The 20,024-nt window shown below is 40.1% G+C and overlaps 1 protein-coding gene across 1 annotated transcript in view; it reads left to right on the top strand.

The window, feature by feature from the left end:
• The window catches only part of ANAPC1 (anaphase promoting complex subunit 1), a 71,114-nt gene that overhangs the window by 30,457 nt on the left and 20,633 nt on the right, over positions 1-20,024 (top strand). Inside the window, 14 exon segments of the mRNA XM_042439993.1 lie at positions 522-592; positions 1,388-1,566; positions 1,796-2,022; positions 5,496-5,614; positions 5,802-6,073; positions 7,888-8,122; positions 9,685-9,776; positions 9,977-10,111; positions 11,050-11,132; positions 11,792-11,870; positions 13,198-13,272; positions 14,431-14,507; positions 17,904-17,994; positions 19,623-19,676. Coding sequence (XP_042295927.1) covers positions 522-592; positions 1,388-1,566; positions 1,796-2,022; positions 5,496-5,614; positions 5,802-6,073; positions 7,888-8,122; positions 9,685-9,776; positions 9,977-10,111; positions 11,050-11,132; positions 11,792-11,870; positions 13,198-13,272; positions 14,431-14,507; positions 17,904-17,994; positions 19,623-19,676 — 1,789 coding nt within the window.

Below are 20,024 nucleotides of genomic sequence, written 5' to 3'. Positions count from 1 at the left end.
TGAACCCATCATGGGGTTTTATTGGCAGAGTTGATTCACAGGGGATTTACCTTTGCCTTCCTCTGAGGATGAGAGAGTGTGATTTGCCCAAGATCATCCAATAGGTTTCCATGGTTGAGCGGTGATTTGACCCCTGATCTCCAGAGTCACAGTCCAACACTCAAACCACTACACCACAAATTAAAATGTGGATTTTAGTAAGTAGAATAAGTAGAGTTGTAACTGTCTCTCGCACAATAGTTGGGCAAATGGAAGGTAGAAATTTTTGATACTTTCCCTTTTTAGCGGCCTGGCTTCCACCTTCCACGCCCAGTGGCAGCAAGGCACACCTACCCAAGCACATTACACCTTCTGACTAACTATTGTATTGATTTTTTTTTTTTTACCTTATCCTCATCTCTTGTTTGTAAATGTTTGGCCAGTTCCTCCACTGCTACCTTGTTTATCTATTGTGCACATTGCTTTTGGTGCTAAATAAATCCATATATTCTGTTTAAATTGGTTTCCCTTTCGTTGTGCAGGTGCAGTTTTAGGCACAACACATCAGCTTCCAGTCTTGCTGAGAAACTTGTTCTCTGGATGACAAATGTAGGTAAGGAGATTTGTAACTTTTTTTTTTTCCAGGGACGTAGTGTAAACCAAAACAAATTGGTCTGGATGGATTTTCATGCATTTTTAGAATTTCTCTTTTACTGCTATGAGGCTAGAAACTTTCTTTTTAAATGGGTGAAAGCTGAAGTTAGTTTTTTGATTTAGTTTGAAAATAAGCATGCTATTGTTGGTTCTGGCTAAATAGCTTTAACAGGTTTGTAATGTTTCAGAAATCTGCCACCTCTAAATGACCCAGAGCAATAGTGGATTAAAAGAAGAATTATGTGTATCTATAAAGAATAGTGGAATAAAAGAAGAACTATGTGTATCTATAAACTGTTGTTATTATTAGACCAGACTCAACTCCTTTAAGAAGTTATCTGAGAGTTCTGCCAGAGGTTTTGAATCTTGTACCCACATGTTCACACCTTTGCTCTTGTGTTTGCAAGGAATAGGAGCCCTGGTGGCGTAGTGGTTAAATGCCTGTACTGCAGCCACTCGCTCAAAACCACAAGGTTGTGAGTTTAAGACCAGCAAAAGGGCTCAAGCTTGACTCAGGCTTGCATCCTTCCGAGGTCGCTAAAATGAGTACCCAGACTGTTGGGGGCAAATTAGCTTACAGTTGTAAACCGCTTAGACACTGCTTAGGTGGTATGAAGCAGTATATAAATGAAGCTTGTTTGTTTTTTATTTGAATAATGACAGTACGTAAAAGGTTCTCAGTTGTTGTTGTTGTTTTTAATTGCCTACAAGTCAAGCCCAAAGTTATCATACTTATTTTCTATGTAAATACCAGGATTTACTTTAAGAGATCTGGAATCCTTGCCTTTTGGAGTTGCTCTTCCTATCAGAGATGCAATATACCACTGCCGGCAGCAACCTGCCTCTGACTGGCCAGAAGCTGTCTGTCTTTTGATAGGCCGTCAGGATCTTTCCAAACAAGCTTGTGAGGGAAACTTGCCAAAGAGTAAAGTTGTAAGTATCAAGGCTGAAGATTAATTCAGATAGTTTTAGATTTTCTACATGTGGGTGTATTAACAGTATTTAAATTAAAATTAAATAATAGTCCCAGTTTAACAAATTATGCAGTTTTACAGAAAGCAGGGCAGATGGACTGTATATGCACTTCTGTATTTTGCAGTTCATTGAAGAGCCAGTTTCTCATGCTCTGTCTTTGTCTTTCCCCCCCTCCCACCTCCAAAAGTCAGACACACAAATGCTCTCATCCGATATGCCCTCAACTACAGAGTCCGAAGAGGATGATGATGGAATGAATGATATGAACCAGGAAGTGATGTCACTGATATGGAGCGAAGACTTGAGGGTGCAAGAGGTGCGCAGGCTTCTGCAGAGTGCCCACCCTGTCCGTGTCAATGTAATTCAGATGCCAGAAGTCAGTGACCATGAATATATTGAAGAAAAAGAAAACCGGTAAATTGTTGGCATTCCCACTAGCTTGTTAATCAGAGGATCACGCTACCTCAGCATACTGGTCTTCAAACTTTTGCCCTGTGTGACTCTCCCTAGCTGTGCTTTCCAGGTAGTGGAATCTCTTAAGGATGTGGCTCTTTGTAATGGTGTGGGCAGATGGGAAACAAGACCAAAAAAAAAGTACCTTACTGAAAAGATAATTTTTCTTCTAGGGGTTAAGATTTAACATCATTGTTTGGTGCAGAGGTAGCTCTAATGACTGGTATTCTGACTCTTCTGTCAATCTGTTTACCCCAAAGAGCTTTTAGCACAGTAGATAGCTGTATAACCTTCCTTGTGCATAAGAAATAAAGACTGTTTAGTTGGGTGGGTTTGCTTTGCCTTCTGCCTTTATTTAAACATCTTTTTAAAATGTGGACAGGGTGATGGAAGAGAAGTAGGGTTCTACTTTAGCACCTTTTTATTTAAATAAACTCCACAAACAGAATCTCAACCTGGAAAACAGTGGAGAGCTGTTATGTTGATCTGTAATGCTGACAATACATCTGAGTAGCAGAAGGCCAAAAGTAGGTCCTTAAGGAGGGAAGGAAAAAAAAAGAAAGGAAGTGTGCCCCTCTGCTGCTAGTAGAGATGCTTGAAGGCAAAAGCAAACCCAATTCTAAAGGAGGGAGCAACTAATTTTTTTGAATAAGTGTGTGTAACATTTTAGCATTGAGCTGGTGTTTCGAGAGTTTGGGGTCCTCCAGATGTTTCTTGGACCACAGAAGCTATCACCACTCACCACTGACTATGGCTTCAGCTCATGTGAGTTGCAGCTCAGTAGTGTCTGGATTGACACATATTTTCCCAGCTTTCCTTAGAACAAACTTTGTATTTTTAACAGCATGGGACGTGCTGGGAGCATGCAGTCTTTCTTTTCCCAGGTTATGCTACAGTAAGCCTGAGGGCAGGGAACTGTCTAATTAAAAAAATAATTGTAAGCCACTCTGATAGCCTTTAGGGGCTGAAGGGTGGGGTATAAATACAGTACCATAATTAACAGCAGAAAAGAGAAAGGCAGAAGTCTGCTGTTCTTTCCTTTAACTTGGTTAAAACACAGTAAGCCCTCTGGATGCATAGGCTTCGGATCCACTTGTGGATCATCATGGCCCATATTATTCATTGGTGATGATGTGAACATGGACATGTTGAAGTGTGTGTGTTTATATCATCCACATTTTTTTGCATTTGCATGGGGATCTTGAAATAAATCCCATTGATCCAAAGAGATTTGGTTTCTAGATCCCTCATGGATACCAAAATCTGTGGATGCTCAAGTCCCATTATATACAATAGTGTCACTTCCATAAAATAACAAAATCAAGGTTTGCTTTTTGGATTTTTAAAAAGCTTTTTCAAGCCGTGGATGGTTCAATCCATGGATGTAGAATCTATGGAGGGCCAACTATTATGGAGAGAGGAGAAAAGAAAACTTAGGAAAAAAGCTTTACATCCATTGGGCTAGTATTGATAACATCCTAGAATTCTGAAGGCCTTTTTTTACATGAAATTTACAATGTGGATTTAATATGCCACTTGAATGCCATGAGAATCTACAGAGCATGTGGCAAGAACTGATGCTATGACATTCTCACCTGTGCCAGTGGCCTGTTACAGACAGCCAAAATAAAGCTGCTTCGAAGTCACAGTGGAGGTATGGGTGTTTCTATGAGGCATGCGTCATAAAGAGTCCAGAGGCCACACAAACCCGCTCCAGTCCTTAGGGTTGGAGTGTGGCTTTGGTGTGACTTCTGGACTCTTAGGACGCATGCATCATTGAAACACCATACCTCCACTGTGACTCGAAGCAGCTTTATTTTGGCTGTCTGTAAAAGGCCAGTATCTACTTACTTGAAAGCAGAGGAAGTACTCATGCAGGCATCTTCATCCATCAGATGCTATCCTCTGTGTTCTTAATCTACATACAGGAAATGTTTTGTTCATACGTAGAAGAATACAATCAAAAAGATCATGACTTCAGTTTGCATACCAAGTTTAAAATATTTTATGTAAAAATGTATTTTAATGTGTATAGTGTATGTGAATGTGTACATAAATTGTATGTGTGTGTGTTTAGAAATGTATTTTGGTTTGAAATGGAAGGTTCAGTCACACATGCAGATAGGGTTGCCATAATTTGCCACCACCAAACCGGGACAAAACGTAGCAAAATGTAGGACAAAATGTAGGGTAAAATGTAGGACAAAATTTGCCTGAAAATATAGGACATTCAAGAAAAATGGAGGACACAACCAACTACAAGCCAAAAACATTAATTATTTTTTTTTAAAAAGGCACACAACAGTAGAATTCAAAGATATTGAGATCGTACTTATGAGACTGATGCATCTGAGGAATGGACTTGATTAGGAAAGTTCATGCTGCCAACTAATTGCTGCAGCCTGCGGCGGCCCTGCTACCGCTGGAGGAGGCTTTGCCATGGCGGCCTCCTTTTCTAGGGCCTAGCCAACTGGCCAGGCCTGCGCAGCTCTCCCACTGTTGGAGAAGACCTTTGCCGTGGCAGCGGCCTTCTATGGGGCCTAGCTGGCCGGCCAGGCCTCTCGGCTCCATCCCGGGCAGTGGAACTGAAGAAGGAAGCCTCATCGTGGCTTGGCTTCTCCCTCGGCTCCGTCCCGGGAGGTGCGGAGCTAAAGAAGAAAGCCTCATCGCGGCAAGGCTTCCTTCTCCCTCAGTTCCATCCCAGGCAGCGCAGAGCCGAGGGAGAAGGAAGCCTCGCCCTGGCAAGGCTTCCTTCTTTGGGCGCTCCGTAGCGACTTGAGGGTGATGGAGCGGCAAAAGGGGGCCTTGGGTTTTCACTGCTGCCGCTGTTGCCGCAGTGGCATCGGCCAAAACCCGGGAAACCTGGAAAGCTGAGCCAGGACCTTCCCAAGGGCCTAAAACCCGGGAAAGTACTGCCCAAATGCGGGAAATGGCAACTCTAAATGCAGATAAGAATGTCCTCACATATAAACTATAAATTAAGTTCAGTTATAAACTAAGGGAAAGATGGCAATTAACAATCACTGCCTATATCCAATGACCAATAAAACTTAGAAATTACAAATTTTAAAAAGAAGGGCATTGAGTATAACAACATTATCAGTATACTATATTTAATTAATCAAATACTTCAAAGACATAGCTGTAATAGTCTGGAAAATCAGTACACAAAGAGATTTTGTAGCATCTTTGAGACTAACTGAAGTAAAGACGTTGGTAGCATGAGCTTTTGTAGACTTGGGCATGCATCTGAGGAAGCAGACTGAAGTAGCTCATGCTACCAACTTCTTTCTTTCAGTTAGTCTCAAACGTGCTACAAGATCCGTTTGCATACTAACCAAATACTTGTTAGTAATATATTTTCTGGTCTGTGTGTGTATCTGTTTTTAAAAGAATGCTGCCTATATTTTTTCCGATTTTCATTTCCACAACAGGCTGCTGCAGCTTTGTCAACGGACTATGGCACTACCCTTAGGAAGAGGAATGTTCACTTTGTTCTCTTACCATCCAGTGCCAACAGAGCCGTTACCTATTCCCAAGTTGAACCTAACAGGTGTGTTTGGTGCTGTTTAAGATAACCTCAAAACAAAAACATACATGCAGTGTGGTCATGGCCTTTTTTTAAAAGTAGAACTTTCTTTGTATATTCTCAAATCTCTGACAAAGAAATGAGAACATTACCGATTTCTCATTTTTCAGCTTTAACTACATTTATTTGATTATTTTATTTTTCTATGCAGGGCGAGCTCCTCCAAGAAATACCACAGTAGACCTCAACAGTGGCAACATAGATGTGCCTCCTAACATGGCTTGTTGGGCAAACTTTCACAATGGCGTGGCTGCTGGACTGAAAATAGCACCAGCTTCTCAAATAGATTCAGCATGGATTGTCTACAACAAACCCAAAAATGCAGAACTAGCCAATGAATATGCAGGCTTTCTCATGGCCCTGGGTTTAAATGGTCACCTTACAAAGCTTGCAACACTTAATATCCATGACTACTTGACAAAGGTGAGGCATTTATTCAAATGTAAAAGATAGAGTATGTTATCCTATTGAGCAGTCTGTATATCTTTTCCATACTGAGGTAGCTAGTTAGAGGTTCCTGTTATGGTGCAACAACTCTCTGAGATAAACAGTGGCATTGAAGTCTAGTCATGAAGATCAAACATGAGGAACATTTAGCTTGCAAACCTTTCTAAGACCAGTGGTTATTAGAATTTTAGGCCTTGAAGTCCTACGATCCCATACCAGTGGCTGAATTGGATAGTGAACCAATGAAGGGATTGGTGCACTACACAAACATGTGAATGAAGTGGGCAAATTATGAGTCACATTGAGTATATGTGTGATGTCAATTGGAAGGGTGAAATGGCGACATTGAGAAGCATAAAAATGCTTAATTGTGAAATTATGGCAAGAAAAGAAAAAATAAACAGCATGCATGTGCTACATAGGGAGGACATAGGGAGGAAGGCTGGGTCAGTGAAGTCATACAGAAGACTGATTGCGGGACCATGCATCACCAAAGCAGCACCATAGCACTACTGCAGAGAAGGTGTGATAGTGATTGTTTCCATGCTAGTATGTTTCCATTTGCTTTAAACAACATGATGGCTGGAAGACAATAGGCTGGTGTGATAAAGCATTTAGATACCCATTTCCTTCTATTGGCATTTGACAAATAACGTGGCCAGCATTTTTCTAGTGACAATGTACTGTCAAAGAGTTTGATACATTTTGTTTTGGTTTTGTATAAAAGTATACTTATTAAAATGAAGTTCAGCTTCTGACTGGAAAAAAAACTTGAACAGTATAATCAATATTATATCCCAGTCTTGTTTGCAGTGTATGCTTGCAGCTAGTCATCTGTTGTTATTATTATTATTATTATTATTAGTTTTATTTATACTCCGCCTTTCCACAGGATGTGATCAAGGCGGCTTACAACAGAATCTCAAAATACAAAGCAAACAATGCACAGGGGAAAACAGTACACAATACCATACAATGCCAACAATGTAAAATTACAGTACATAATACAATGCAGAAAAAAACAATATAATACAATGCAGAAAAACAATAGAATCTCAAAATACAAAGCGGCTTACAACAGGATCTCAAAATACAAAGCAAACAATGCACAGGGGAAAACAGTACACAATACCATACAATGCCAACAATGTAAAATTACAGTACATAATACAATGCAGAAAAAACAATATAATACAATGCAGAAAAACAATCCCCTGACAGTAAAAACCTGCACCCCCCTCTCAATTTTCCTCCCTCCAAAAAGGCCGCAACGGCGGCGCCAGGCAATTGTCCTTGGCGCTCCTCCCCGATGGTATAGGGGTAAAGGAAGCGAGCGGGCGGGCGGGCGGGGTCATCTCCGGGGAGGCCGGCGAGCCGGCTTATGAGGGGCTGCTCTCACCTGGCCCCTCCCCTTTCAAAAACGCCACCGCCGCGGCAACAAAGAGTCCTCACCGGGCCGCTGCCAGGTGGAAAAAGGCAGCGACGTCCTCCGGGGCAGCAGGGAGTCCCTTGGGCCGCAGCCCAGATGGAAGCGGGCGGGCGGGCGGCGTCCTGTTGGTTTTAATCTGTCCATTCAGCTTGCTAGAGTAGACTAACTGAATCAGTACTTCAGTAAATCCCATTGTTGAATCTGTTCTAGTTCAGGCTAGCAATTGGCCTTAGGGCTATTTTAAAAATTACATATTAAAACATGATCCAACCACACTTTTAATTTCTGGTGTATGTCAAGAATAGTGTTTTGAATGTTGGTTTCAGCTATAGTACTTCAAGGCTTTTTGTTTCTATATCAGGGCCACGAGATGACCAGTATTGGGCTGCTGCTTGGGGTTTCTGCTGCCAAACTGGGCACAATGGATATGTCTATCACTCGGCTGCTCAGCATCCACATACCTGCTTTGTTGCCTCCGACTTCTACTGAGCTGGATGTTCCTCATAATGTGCAGGTGGCTGCTGTGATAGGGATAGGCTTGGTGTACCAAGGGACGGCTCACAGGCACACTGCTGAGGTTCTGCTGTCAGAAATAGGTAAATTGCTAAGAGAAGAAATAAGTTGTCTGTAAAGAAATAGATAAATTGCTGAAGAAAGTTGTCTGTATTCTGCATAATGTATGTATGGTGTGCCTGATTTCATGGGTATCTCCATGAATATGCAGGTGACCAAGTTTTCTGAGCCAAAGGGCCCATTCTTGTGACTGAGGGCAAGAGTTTGCTCCAGTTCCTCCATTACTGGTTTTTCTATCATCATCATAATCATCCCCCCCCCCATGGATCCAGGTGGGGAACAAGAGCAGATAAATATACAACATACAACATCAGTTAAAGTTGATCTGTTCCTTTGACAATCCATGCAGCTTCTTTTATCTCAACAGCTTTCATTGGCAGGTTATAGACCGCTGAAAAGTGGCGGTCTGGCTCCGCCGCCGCTTGCAGCGTCCGGGAGCTGCAGCCTTTAAACGGCGCGGCTCCCAGACTCCGCAGAGAAGGAGCGCTGAAATCGCGCTCCTTCTCAGGCCCCGGAAGACTCACCGCGAGTGCCAAAGGGCGCACTCGTGGCGTCACTTCTGGTGCACCACGTGTGGACACAGAGCGTCCGTTACGTCAAAATGGCAGCGCCCGTATGAACAGGGCGCCACCATTTTGTACGGACTGAGTCCGTGATAGAGCAAGGGGCGTCTAGAAGAGACACCCCTTTTCCAAACTGGGACGTCCTCGGACGTCCCTAATGGCGGTTTGTAACCCGCCATTGTTCTGGCTTAATGTCTCCCCTGTTTCCATCCCTTCTTCTTGCCCTAAGAAACAGTCTCTCTCTCTCTTGCTTTGTTTCATAGCCTCTCTTCCTCTCTCTCTTCCTCTCTGCCCTCTTCTTGCATTATGCCCTATTTCTCTTACCTTCATCTCATGATCTGCTATCTGCAGAGGAGAATCCATTCATGGATATCTTAGCTCCTCCTGATGCCCAGGAAAAAAAGGAAATCACATGATCAAAATCTTTCCCCCGTGTATGCTTTCAGGTTGCCTGACTTTTGTAGGATTTTCTTAGGCAAGAAACACTCAAGAGGTGGTTTTGCCAGTTCTTTCCCCTCAGAATATAGCCTACAGCACCTGGTATGTTCATTGATGGTCTTCTCTCCAAATACTAAGCAAGGCTGACCTTGCTTAGCTTCCAAGATCAGACAGGATCTTAAGAGTATTTAAACTTTAATAAGTTTATTTTCTTTGCTTTATTTCTAACTGGTCTTTTACCCTGTTTGTGGCCTTTTACTTCCCCATGAAAAAAAGATTTTAAAAAGAAAAGAGCAAGCCAGATTACACACATTGAACCCATTCACTGGACACCTGTCCACTTGGCTCTCAAGAAGTGGTAGCTGTAAACACTTGAGGTGATAAAGCGGTTGTGTGAAAAGATAGCTTGATTTTTATTATCATAGGCATTCAGGATGTTTTGCAAACTCTCTAAGCATTTCAGTCCTGAATTTATAATTCAAATTTAGCTGTGTAAAAAAATAAACGTTTGCTTGCTTTTTTTTTTTCAAAAGTTGATTTACAGTAGGATTTATTTATTTATGGGATGATTTGTTGGGATTCAGGTCGTCCCCCAGGTCCTGAGATGGAGTATTGCACTGACAGAGAATCCTATTCATTAGCTGCTGGCTTAGCTTTGGGCATGGTCTGTCTTGGGGTAAGTACAGCTCCTTTTCACTAATATTTATGCAATGCTTGTTTTTTGGATTTTAATTCAAAAGTGACATCAGTCTGTTTGCTGAACAAGTTGTGTTTTTCACCCTTCCTAACCACAAATGTAGAGGGTTGGCTTTAACCATGTCTGGTTGTACTACATTAATGAATTATTTCATCCTTTCATATTGATTCCTCCCTTAGCATGGCAGCAACTTGATAGGCATGTCAGACCTCAATGTACCTGAGCAGCTTTACCAGTATATGGTTGGCGGCCATCGGCGTTTTCAGGCTGGAATGCACCGTGAAAAGCACAAGTCTCCAAGTTACCAAATTAAGGTAATCATTTTAGGGTTGGCTGTTGTTGTTTTTTAACTTTTTCCATTTACTGTGACAGGTCTTTTGTCATTTTGTTTACTGTTCTCTGTACCAGGATTAGGTGACCTGAGATACTCCACATTTTTTGACTTGTAATTCCCATGATCCCTTACCATATCCCACAATCCCTTACCGTCTGCCATGTCAGGTGGAGCTGATGAGAATTGTAGAGTGAAAACATGGTGGAGTGTTAAGGGTTCCTTACATCTGGTCTGTTATCACTGGTAGAAGCTCCATGGTTTCAGATGGGTCTTTGCTGGCAGTTGAGGCAGAGGCCTCCTCTACCACTGAGCTACAGCCCTAACCACTGAGTTAGGGCAAGGAGAATTCCTTATTCACTGCTGTTTTTCTCTTTCATCTTTTCATAAGGGATATATTCAATTAATTAGCTTTTACTGGAACTCTTATGGATTGTCTCTAGTCTATGTTACTAACCAGGCTAAGCCAAATTTTATTTTAGAGGTGAACTGTTTTAAACATCTTCAGAACATTCCCTCAGCTTGGCTATATGTAAAATTGTGGATAACTTTCTACAACATTCAGGTTTTTTCAAGCACAAGTTCACTCCATCCACTTCTGTAGCCAAGTCACATTTTTTTAAGTCTGCACCAAAATTGTACACATTTTCATATGTAATTCATGCCCTTTTGCTTGTATTTTTTCTGATGTACTTTTTTGTATTAATTTTTGATAGGAAAGCTACATTACAAAATTCAGACAAGTCAAAATGTGAGGCGTAATTACATTCCAGTTCCCATATCAATTTGGGAAGTGTGAATTGATTCCTACTAACAACCTTAATGAATTTCTCTGTCATTTCTAGCTGTATTTGGCACCCATCATTATTGAAACAGGACTACATGGTAAATTAACCTGAATGTTTACTCTTATTTTGACAGGAAGGAGATACTATAAATGTGGATGTGACTTGTCCAGGTGCAACTCTGGCGCTAGCAATGATATATCTAAAGACTAACAACAGGTATGGGGTTTAAAACTGTGAATATGTGTAAGACACATTGCATTTAGAATCAAGGACTGGAAACATTCGCCAACCCACCTATTTGCCCCAAGTGTGTGGTAACAGCAGTAGGAACTGCTGCATACTAGGACTACTACACAAAGAACAACAACAACAACCCATCTAACAGACCAAAAAGTTCCAAATTTCTCTAGAAGTCTCATGGGGATGGGTCCAGTCAAGTAAACTCTGAGGATAAAACAGAACATACACATGAGAAATGCCTAGAAAGAAATATCCTGAACTTTCAAAACTACTCCATGTCTAAAACTGTTGCAGAGGAATGTTTTGAGCATTTTTGTTAAAAAGTTACCATAACTTATGAACATCAAATGCTTGAGATACTTCTACCCTTTAAAGAACCTGTGTGCTCTCTGGAATATGCCATGTGCTGTTGTCATTCGATAAATACAAAGACACTTTGAGGTCAAGTTTGAGTAGTAGGTACTGGCTTTGACAGTAGAGCAACGGAGTTTGAAGATTGGAAAGGAAATCAGTAAAACAGCAAGCAGCTGGTGAAAATGTGCTCTGATGAAGCATGTTTGCATGCTTCATTTGCCAAGCCATTTCAAGCTTATAACATTTTTTTTTCTTTTTTCTTTCGTGGTTTTGGTTGCTAGGTCAATAGCTGACTGGCTTCGTGCTCCAGATACTATGTATTTGTTGGACTTTGTGAAACCAGAATTTCTTTTACTAAGGGTAGGTTTATATTTATTTAAGGGTAGGTTTATGTTTTTGTTTTGCTCTTCTGTTGCAATGCAGACTTCTCAAACTTGTGTGTTTTTATGCAGGGTTGTACCATATCTATTAAAATAATTTTGATTAAATTACCTTTCTGTGTCTGAGACTGAAGGCTAATGCTGCATCTGACCTGCAGAAATAATGCCGTTTCACACTGTTTTAACTGCTGTGATGCAGTGCTGTGGAATTCTAGGATTTCTAGTATGCTGAGATATTTCACCTTCTCTGTCAGAGAGCCCTGGTGTCACAACAAACTACAAATTCCAGAATACCATAGGATAGAGCCATGGCAGTGAAAGCAATGTCAAATTGCACTGTTTTAAGCCATTAATTTTGTAAAAATTGTTTAGAGAGCTAGCTTTTCACCACATAGACTTTCATCCTATCTAAGCTTGGGGTCACTTTGAATACTGCAAGGCCATTTGTGTCCATCAGATGCAGAATATGCAACAAAATCTCATATGTGTGTAGTCATACTCTAACATTTTGAAAACCACCCTCGCTTTGAGATATATGGATAATTTTCTGGCAGCTCTGTACTTCCAAAATATTTCTCCTTAGCCCAAGGCAGATAATTACACTTAAATAAATTTTGAAAAGCAGCTCTGTGATAAGCCCATGCTAGTATATCCCTTTAAGAAAGATAAGTGTAATTTTGCTTTATGTCATTATATAAGCCAGTGCTGATTCCATTGCACAGGAGTAGGCTACCACCGTGAATTCAGAGACCCATTTGCACCTCTACAGTGGGTTGCACCAAAACTGGCCAACATTCACAGCTGGAAATCACTTTTGGTTCAGAACTCCAGGTCTGGTGACAGATTTATAGGGTTTTTGTGAGGTTGTGGGTTTAAAGCAAATCTGCCACTTCTGATGGTCTCCAGGAGTGGCACATGGCTATAGGAGGCAAAAGATACCCCATATTCATTTAAATAGTGGGTTTGAGAGACTTTTGGAGGGCTTTGGGAAAATTGGGAGCTCTCACTAATGTCGGATTCCCACTGTTGTCATAGTACAGCATGATTAGTTCAAGTAAATTTACAGTGAAAGTTGTGCAAACTGAAACATGGATGTAGCATGTTGTATTTATGCAGAGAAAGAAGGTTTTGAATTCTCCTTTGAATAGGATAGTTTTAAGATTTTGAGGGTACTTTTCTGTTTTAAATTTAAAGTGGCCTTCAAGCATTTATAACTCTCCAGAGTAACTTATCTTGATTTCATCATAATTCTTACACTGTTGCTGTTATTGTTCTTTATCCTATTCTGATTGTCTCTTTCTTTGAAGACACTTGCTCGCTGTTTGATTTTGTGGAATGACATATTGCCCAGTTCTAAGTGGATTGACAGCAATGTGCCTCAAGTAAGTAGCCTGCATCAAACACGGTCCTAGTAAGCCAGAGGATTTTTTTTTTAATTCTGTAATTTTGGAAAACCTTTTCCCAACAATTTATCAACTAATGCTCTCTTGCACATCTGCCAGAGAACTTCACATGTTTAGAAGAGTCAGATCAGAGGAATCTTTGAGTACACACACTTGGTTCCCTTGTAATAACAACTCTTTCCCAGGAGAGGTTTTGTTTGTCCTCGCTTGGCTCTCTTTTTTCTGGCAGGCAAAAACCTTCCTGTTTAAAGAGGCCTTCACCCTTAACTGATCAAGGTAGAAGGACATGCAATTGGTGTGCAGTTTTTAATATGTAATATTAATTTAATGAGTTTTTGTTCAAAAATGTTAACTCTATGTTTTTAAAGTAGTGTTTTAATTTGATTAATCATTTCATGTTTTTAAAACTTTTGAGCTACTATTGTTTTAGCGGGTGATAAATCATATAAATAAAGATATGTTATAAATCAAATGAATGAGTGAGTACCCAGTAAGTACAGGTAGGTTCAAGTCACTACAGCCAGTGAGAAGTAAGGTGAGGCCATTTCCTCTGGAACCACATTTTGTTAATTGTTCCAGAGTTTGCTCCTGGAGCAGATTTGGTTGCGGGAGAAAGACACAGGGAGAGGGAGGATTTTTTGAAAATCATCTCTTTTCCTTTTCCATCACTGTAAATACTCCACTGGATCAAAAGCCTTCCTACAGAAGGAGCCCTTCTGTTTAAAGAAGGCAAGGTGTGGCTCCAACACAGTAATCCACAGAAACACATTGCAATTCAGTTGATTATTACATGGCAATAAATTCTATTTGTGGGAGTTATTTCCATATATGTATTCATAGATTGGAGCTTTAATTTTCATTTCTTCTCTCTTCCTTGACATGTGAAAAAGCATTCAACATGAAAGGCTCAGAGAATATATCAGTAACAGAATAATATGCTACCCCAATCCTCTTATTCTTAGCTATTTAAACATCCAAGATAAAAGCATTTTATGCTTGATCTTGACTTTAAAGGGGTATGTTAACCTGATAGTGCTAAAATAATTTATTACATAATTTTAATAAAAGAATAATCACTTCCATAAAACTATGGAAAACTTTTCAGGTTACCATTTGCTTCTGCTGTGTTTCTTACAGATTGTCAGGGAGAATAGTGTATCCCTTCATGCAACTGAAATGCCTTCATCAGAAGATTTGAATTTGGAGACACTGGCGTAAGTCATCAGATGTGATTCCAACTTGCCTTTCCTTGGGCATGTGTAGTCAAAGCAGAGCTCAGAAACTTAATTTTAAAAATTAATCAGTTAACATTTAAGATGCAAGCTCTCCTTCCTTGCTATGAATTAGTTACCATTATAATTTCTTAAAAGTTAAAAATCAAGTTAAAATTACAGCAAATGGACTAGAGTATCCCTTGTTGTATTACAATCATATTGTAATGTAAGGTGCATCTACATTGTAGAAATAATGTAGTTTGACACCACTTTAACTCTCATGGCACCATCCTACAGAATCTTGGGATTTGTAGTTTTGTGAGGCACCAGCATTCTTGGTCAGAAAAAACTAAAGACCTTATAAAACTACAAACCACAGGATTCCATAGGATGGAGCTACAGCACTTAAAGTGGTATCACTCTGCAATTATTATTATTATTATTATTATTATTATTATTATGCTTTATTTATATAGTGTTGTAGATTCTACAGCGTCAATTCACCCTTATTCACTATTATTGCCACAAATGACGAAGAGATAATTGTTTAGATGTAAATCATTCATTTTAAAGAGTTACTTTCAACCTGTGAGTTAAAGATTGTTTTAGAGTCCCTACTCACATTACATTTGCAATGAGGGAGGTCCTGCAGTGTGCTCTTTCCAGTATTGTAGAGGTAATCCCAGAAGACCTTAAACATGGGGGAGCAAATCCTAATTTGTGGTCTCTGGGATTCATATATATGGCATGCTTACATAGTACATCTTCTCATTGCCCATGAGCTGAAAAATCTTTTGGACAGTAGCCCCATCTTATGTCTACAGGGACATATCTAGTGCTTTTCCCACTCAGTGCACCACCACCCCACAGTTCATTTTCAAGCACTGCAATAGTATCAGCCTCAGGGAATTGTTTCTCTCAAAGGTGCTTCAGTTCATCTTCCAAGATGTGAACCCCACTTCTTGGAAGATGAATTGAAGAACCTGGCTGGGTTCTACAGGCTAATGGTTATTCCAACTCAGACTTCAGAAAGGCTGTCAGGCCCAGAAAAACCCAGAGGAGTGAAGACAAGCAGCCACTCAAAGGGAAGGTATTTTTACCATACAACAAAGGAGTCACAGACAGAATAGGCAAAGTGGTGAAGAAACACAACCTTCAAATGGTTTACAAACCAACGAAGAAAATCCAGCAAATGCTTCGCTCAGCCAAGGACCAGAGAGACCCTCTCACAGCTGCAGGAGTTTACCGCATACCATGCAGCTGCGGACAAGTCTACATAGGGACCACCAAATGCAGTGCGCAAACAAGAATCAAGGAACATGAGAGACACTGCATATTGGGCCAGCCAGAAAAATCAGCAGTAGCAGAACATGCCACAAATCATCCTGGGCATAAAATACTGTTTGAAAACACCGAAGTTCTGGACCATGCCAACCACTACCATGTCAGGATGCACAGGGAAGCCATTGAAATCTACAAACACCTGGACAATTTCAACAGGAAAGAGGAAATCCTTAAAGTAAACAAGGTTTGGCTACCAGTCTTGAGAAATAGCAAGATAAAGACTCAGCAAATGCAAATGAGAAATCTCCCAGCAGACAATGAGCACTATCAAGCAGATACTAATCCTCTTTTGCAGACCCTCCCACCCTGAGGCCTGCCATTAGCAACAAAACAATACACATGCAAATCACTCCTGCCTTTCCAGGTCACACAATATATATACCCAAGTCCTTTCCAGGCAAGCATTCTCTGAAGATGCCAGCCACAGATGCTGGCCAAACCTCAGGAAGAAACTCTTCCAGAACATGGCCACGTAGCCCAAAAAACCCACAAAAAACTATTCTTTACCTACAGGGTTGAAGAGGACAACTGAATAATATTTTTTCAGCATCTTAAACTGCATATTACTGCCACTTTGGGTCTCATATTGGGAGAAAAGTGGAGTATTAATTGATTGATTGATTAAATAAATATATTGTAGGCAACTCCAGGGAAGTCTTTGCAGAAGCAACATTCTGCTCTTGCTGACAATGTGGAAAATTGGGCAGTGTGACATGGAAATCACAACTACTTGTTTCTTGCGGATGAATATTGTGAGACATGCACAGGCACATACCTGCAGTTTTTAAGGAAGAAATTTGTTTCATTCCTGGATCACCTTCCAGAAGGTGAGAAAAGGAAATATTCAGCAGACTTCAATTCTAAGGCAACTGGTAGAGTCATAGCTCTCTATTTTTGTGCCTCGTTAATGTCTGTGGCCTTACACAAGATACCCAAGCTACTATAGAAAACCTTTCCTTTGATCAGCAGTGGGGAAATGGAAAAACGAATACTTTATCACATCTAAAATTTTAGGACTAAACCCAGGGAATATGGTATCCAGCCACAACCATTATCCTCATGGTATATGCCAGTGCTATTGAAAGTAGTAGTCCCTGGACAAGTGTTGGTTCCTGAGCCATTGGTTGCTAAACCTTGGCAACACAGGCTGAATGGCCATCTGTCAGGGGGTTGCACTGGATGGCCTTTGTGGTCTCTTCCAACTCCAGGATTCTAAGAAAGAAATAAAGGGTACAAGATTCCAGCAAGTATCTACTTTGATTTTTATCACCATGCACCCTGTCCTTTTAGCCAACAAGCTCCCTCAGTTCTTCCTCCCATGACAGTCCAGACATCAACATTATGGACTCTGGAGACCAAGGTTCAAAACCCATTCAACCATGGAAACCCACTGAATGATCATGGGCAAGTCACATTCTCTCATTCTCAGAGGAAGACAAGGGGTAAGCCTCCTCAGAAGAAATGTTCCTGAGAAAACTGTGATAGGTTCGCTTTAGGGTCACCATAACTTACACATGACTTGAAGGCACACCAAAACAACAATGTAATATGAGACTTTTCTAGCACTTCGGATTTTTTTTATAAGTCTTACGAAGTCGTCTCAAAAAATGATGTGCCACATAATTTGATTGTCCTGTTATATAACCTATATGAAGGATCAATTCAGTCTTCCATTGTTCTCTCTCTCTCTCTCTTTTTAAAGGAAAATATTATTATTATTATTATTATTATTATTATTATTATCCTTTATTTATAAAGCGCTGTAAATTTACACAGCGCTGTACATACCAACTTTTAGTTAGATGGTTCCCTGCCCTCAGGCTTACAATCTAAAAAGACACGATACAAAAGGAGAAGGAATGGTTGTGGGGAAGGGGATGAGGTCCAGCAGTTTTTCTCCATATAGAAATAGAGCAAGTCTGTATTTTTAGGGAATTATAGTGAGAAGCCCAAGCCATTGTATCACACCTTTTAACTGGAGATGAAGTGAAAGCCTTTGTGATGATTTGACAATGTTGATTGGAAAACCTTTCATTTCAAATTTCTTTTTAGGCAGGCTCATGTCTACATCATTGCTGGAGCCTGTTTGTCTTTGGGTTTTCGATTTGCTGGTTCAGAAAATCTAGCTGCTTTTAATTGCTTGGTAAGTGAATTACCAGTTAGCAAATATTTATTATTACTTCCCTTTCACTTCTTATTAGATTAGTGTAGCAGTTCTTATTCACTTGAAGCCATATTTTTCTCATCTGACGGGAATTGCTTAATCCAGGGAGGATGAATTAAAAAGTGATGGGGACCAGACAGACACACCTTGCTTCCTTTGTGAGACCATGTTGTGTTCTTCCTGGGAGAAAGGCAGCATAGAAATGAAATAAAATAAATTAAAAATTATGTGAAGGGATGTGGCTACTAGCTCCTAATATAATTAAGCAAAAAGTCAAAGGGCTGGGTGGAGCTTTTCTCTTTAGCCTTTCCCTTCAAACAAGCTCTCCTCAGTTTCCCCTTTTTGAATAAGGGACTAGGGTCCAGGAAGGGAATCCTCACTGTCTCCAATCATTGATTGGATTTGGAGAATCCCAGGGACAATGCTTAGGATAGGGCTTTCCCAGTGGGGAACATTCAGCAGTCAGAGATTCCTCTCCACAGGCTTAGTCCATTGCCTGTCTACAGAATACTTGCTTCCATCCTCACAGGATTGTATGTCTTTAATTATCCAAGGGCAGGGAAGGACAAGCCAGGTAAAGCAGTAATACTGTACATATTTATTTATTTTATTATCCATGTGTATTAGGCACCCATCCCCGCAAATTCCTAGGCATCATACCATCATTTTGAAACAGAGCAATAATTAAGTATATATTCAATAATATATTCAACAGCCAACACAAAAAACACACATAAGATAAATTATGAATCTAGCCAATAAATGTAGGAGCTAAAACAGTCAGCATGATACAGTCAAATAAAACAACCAGCTGTCTCATTGGAACAATTATACAAAGTTCAGAATTCCTTGCACAATAATGACCATTTGAAAAGGGGTATTTTAAACTGCTTTTCTGAATACTTGCAGTATGAGGCCCTACTAGACCTTATCTGTGTGTGTGCAAGTGTGGATGCAGGACATCACCCATAAAACTACAGCCATAACTAATGAAGCCTTGCTTCTTTTTTTGTGGGTTCCACAGAGAGAGGAGGTTGAACATGTTGGGCTGCATGTGTAGCTCACCAGTGTCTCACAGATCCTCTTAATTGCTCCCCTAAATTGAGTCCCCAAAATATCTGGGTGTATTTTGCTTTCTAAAGGCAATTCACCTTATTTGTTTTTTGGACACCAAAATGTATTTTTAGACATTAGAAGTGATTGGCTAGTCACTTCCTATTTTTTTAAACGACCTTTTAAAAGCAAATAAAATAAAATAAAATAAAAATTACGACAATAAAAGTGCATTCAAAGGGCAAACTGCATGTCCCAAATGCATTGCAGATTTTGATTTGGGGCACTCAAAAATAGGGAGTGGATAGACAGGGAAGTAATCCATAAAGATCACAGGCAGGTTTAAAAAAAAAGACTCCTTGACTTTCACAAGTTGCCTACCCCTAGTATGGAAAGTCTAGTCTCAAGTCTTCAGGTATCGTCTGACTTAGCCTATATAAGACTGGAATGGTATCACAGTGGGGGTTTGCATGTTTTCAGACCTATATTCAGTCCCTGCTCTACAGTTGACTTTTGTGTTCTAAGATGTGTTCATTTTGAATTTCTCTTTCTAGTTCGCTTTTGCAAAAGATTTCATGAAGTGTTTATCTTCAGCGACAGCTTCCATTGTAAGTTTTTTCCAGATTCACCATTAGTAAAAGTGAAACTCCAGAGTTTATCATACAGCTCTAGTTGAATGAATAGTTTATAAGATTTGTTTTCTGTACCAGAATTGTGCTCTAGTTCTTTGATATTAAAACTGACTCCTGGTTTTTCCACAAGCTTTTTTTATTTCCACCAGCCTAGTTTACAACTAATAATGATGATGCTAGTGTAAACCCTGATTGAGCTACTGCATATCAATGTCAGTCAGTCAGTCAACCTTTATTATGCATACAACAACATATATTTACAACTGCATATCATTCACAAATCAGCCAGTAGCTTCTAATATAATCTTTCCTTTATTCCCGATT

Source organism: Sceloporus undulatus, chromosome 1 (assembly GCF_019175285.1).
Source record: "Sceloporus undulatus isolate JIND9_A2432 ecotype Alabama chromosome 1, SceUnd_v1.1, whole genome shotgun sequence".
In the NCBI taxonomy this organism is placed as follows: Eukaryota; Metazoa; Chordata; class Lepidosauria; order Squamata; family Phrynosomatidae; genus Sceloporus; species Sceloporus undulatus.
Note: the sequence above shows the minus strand (reverse complement) of the source record. Positions and strands in the feature narration are given on the sequence as shown.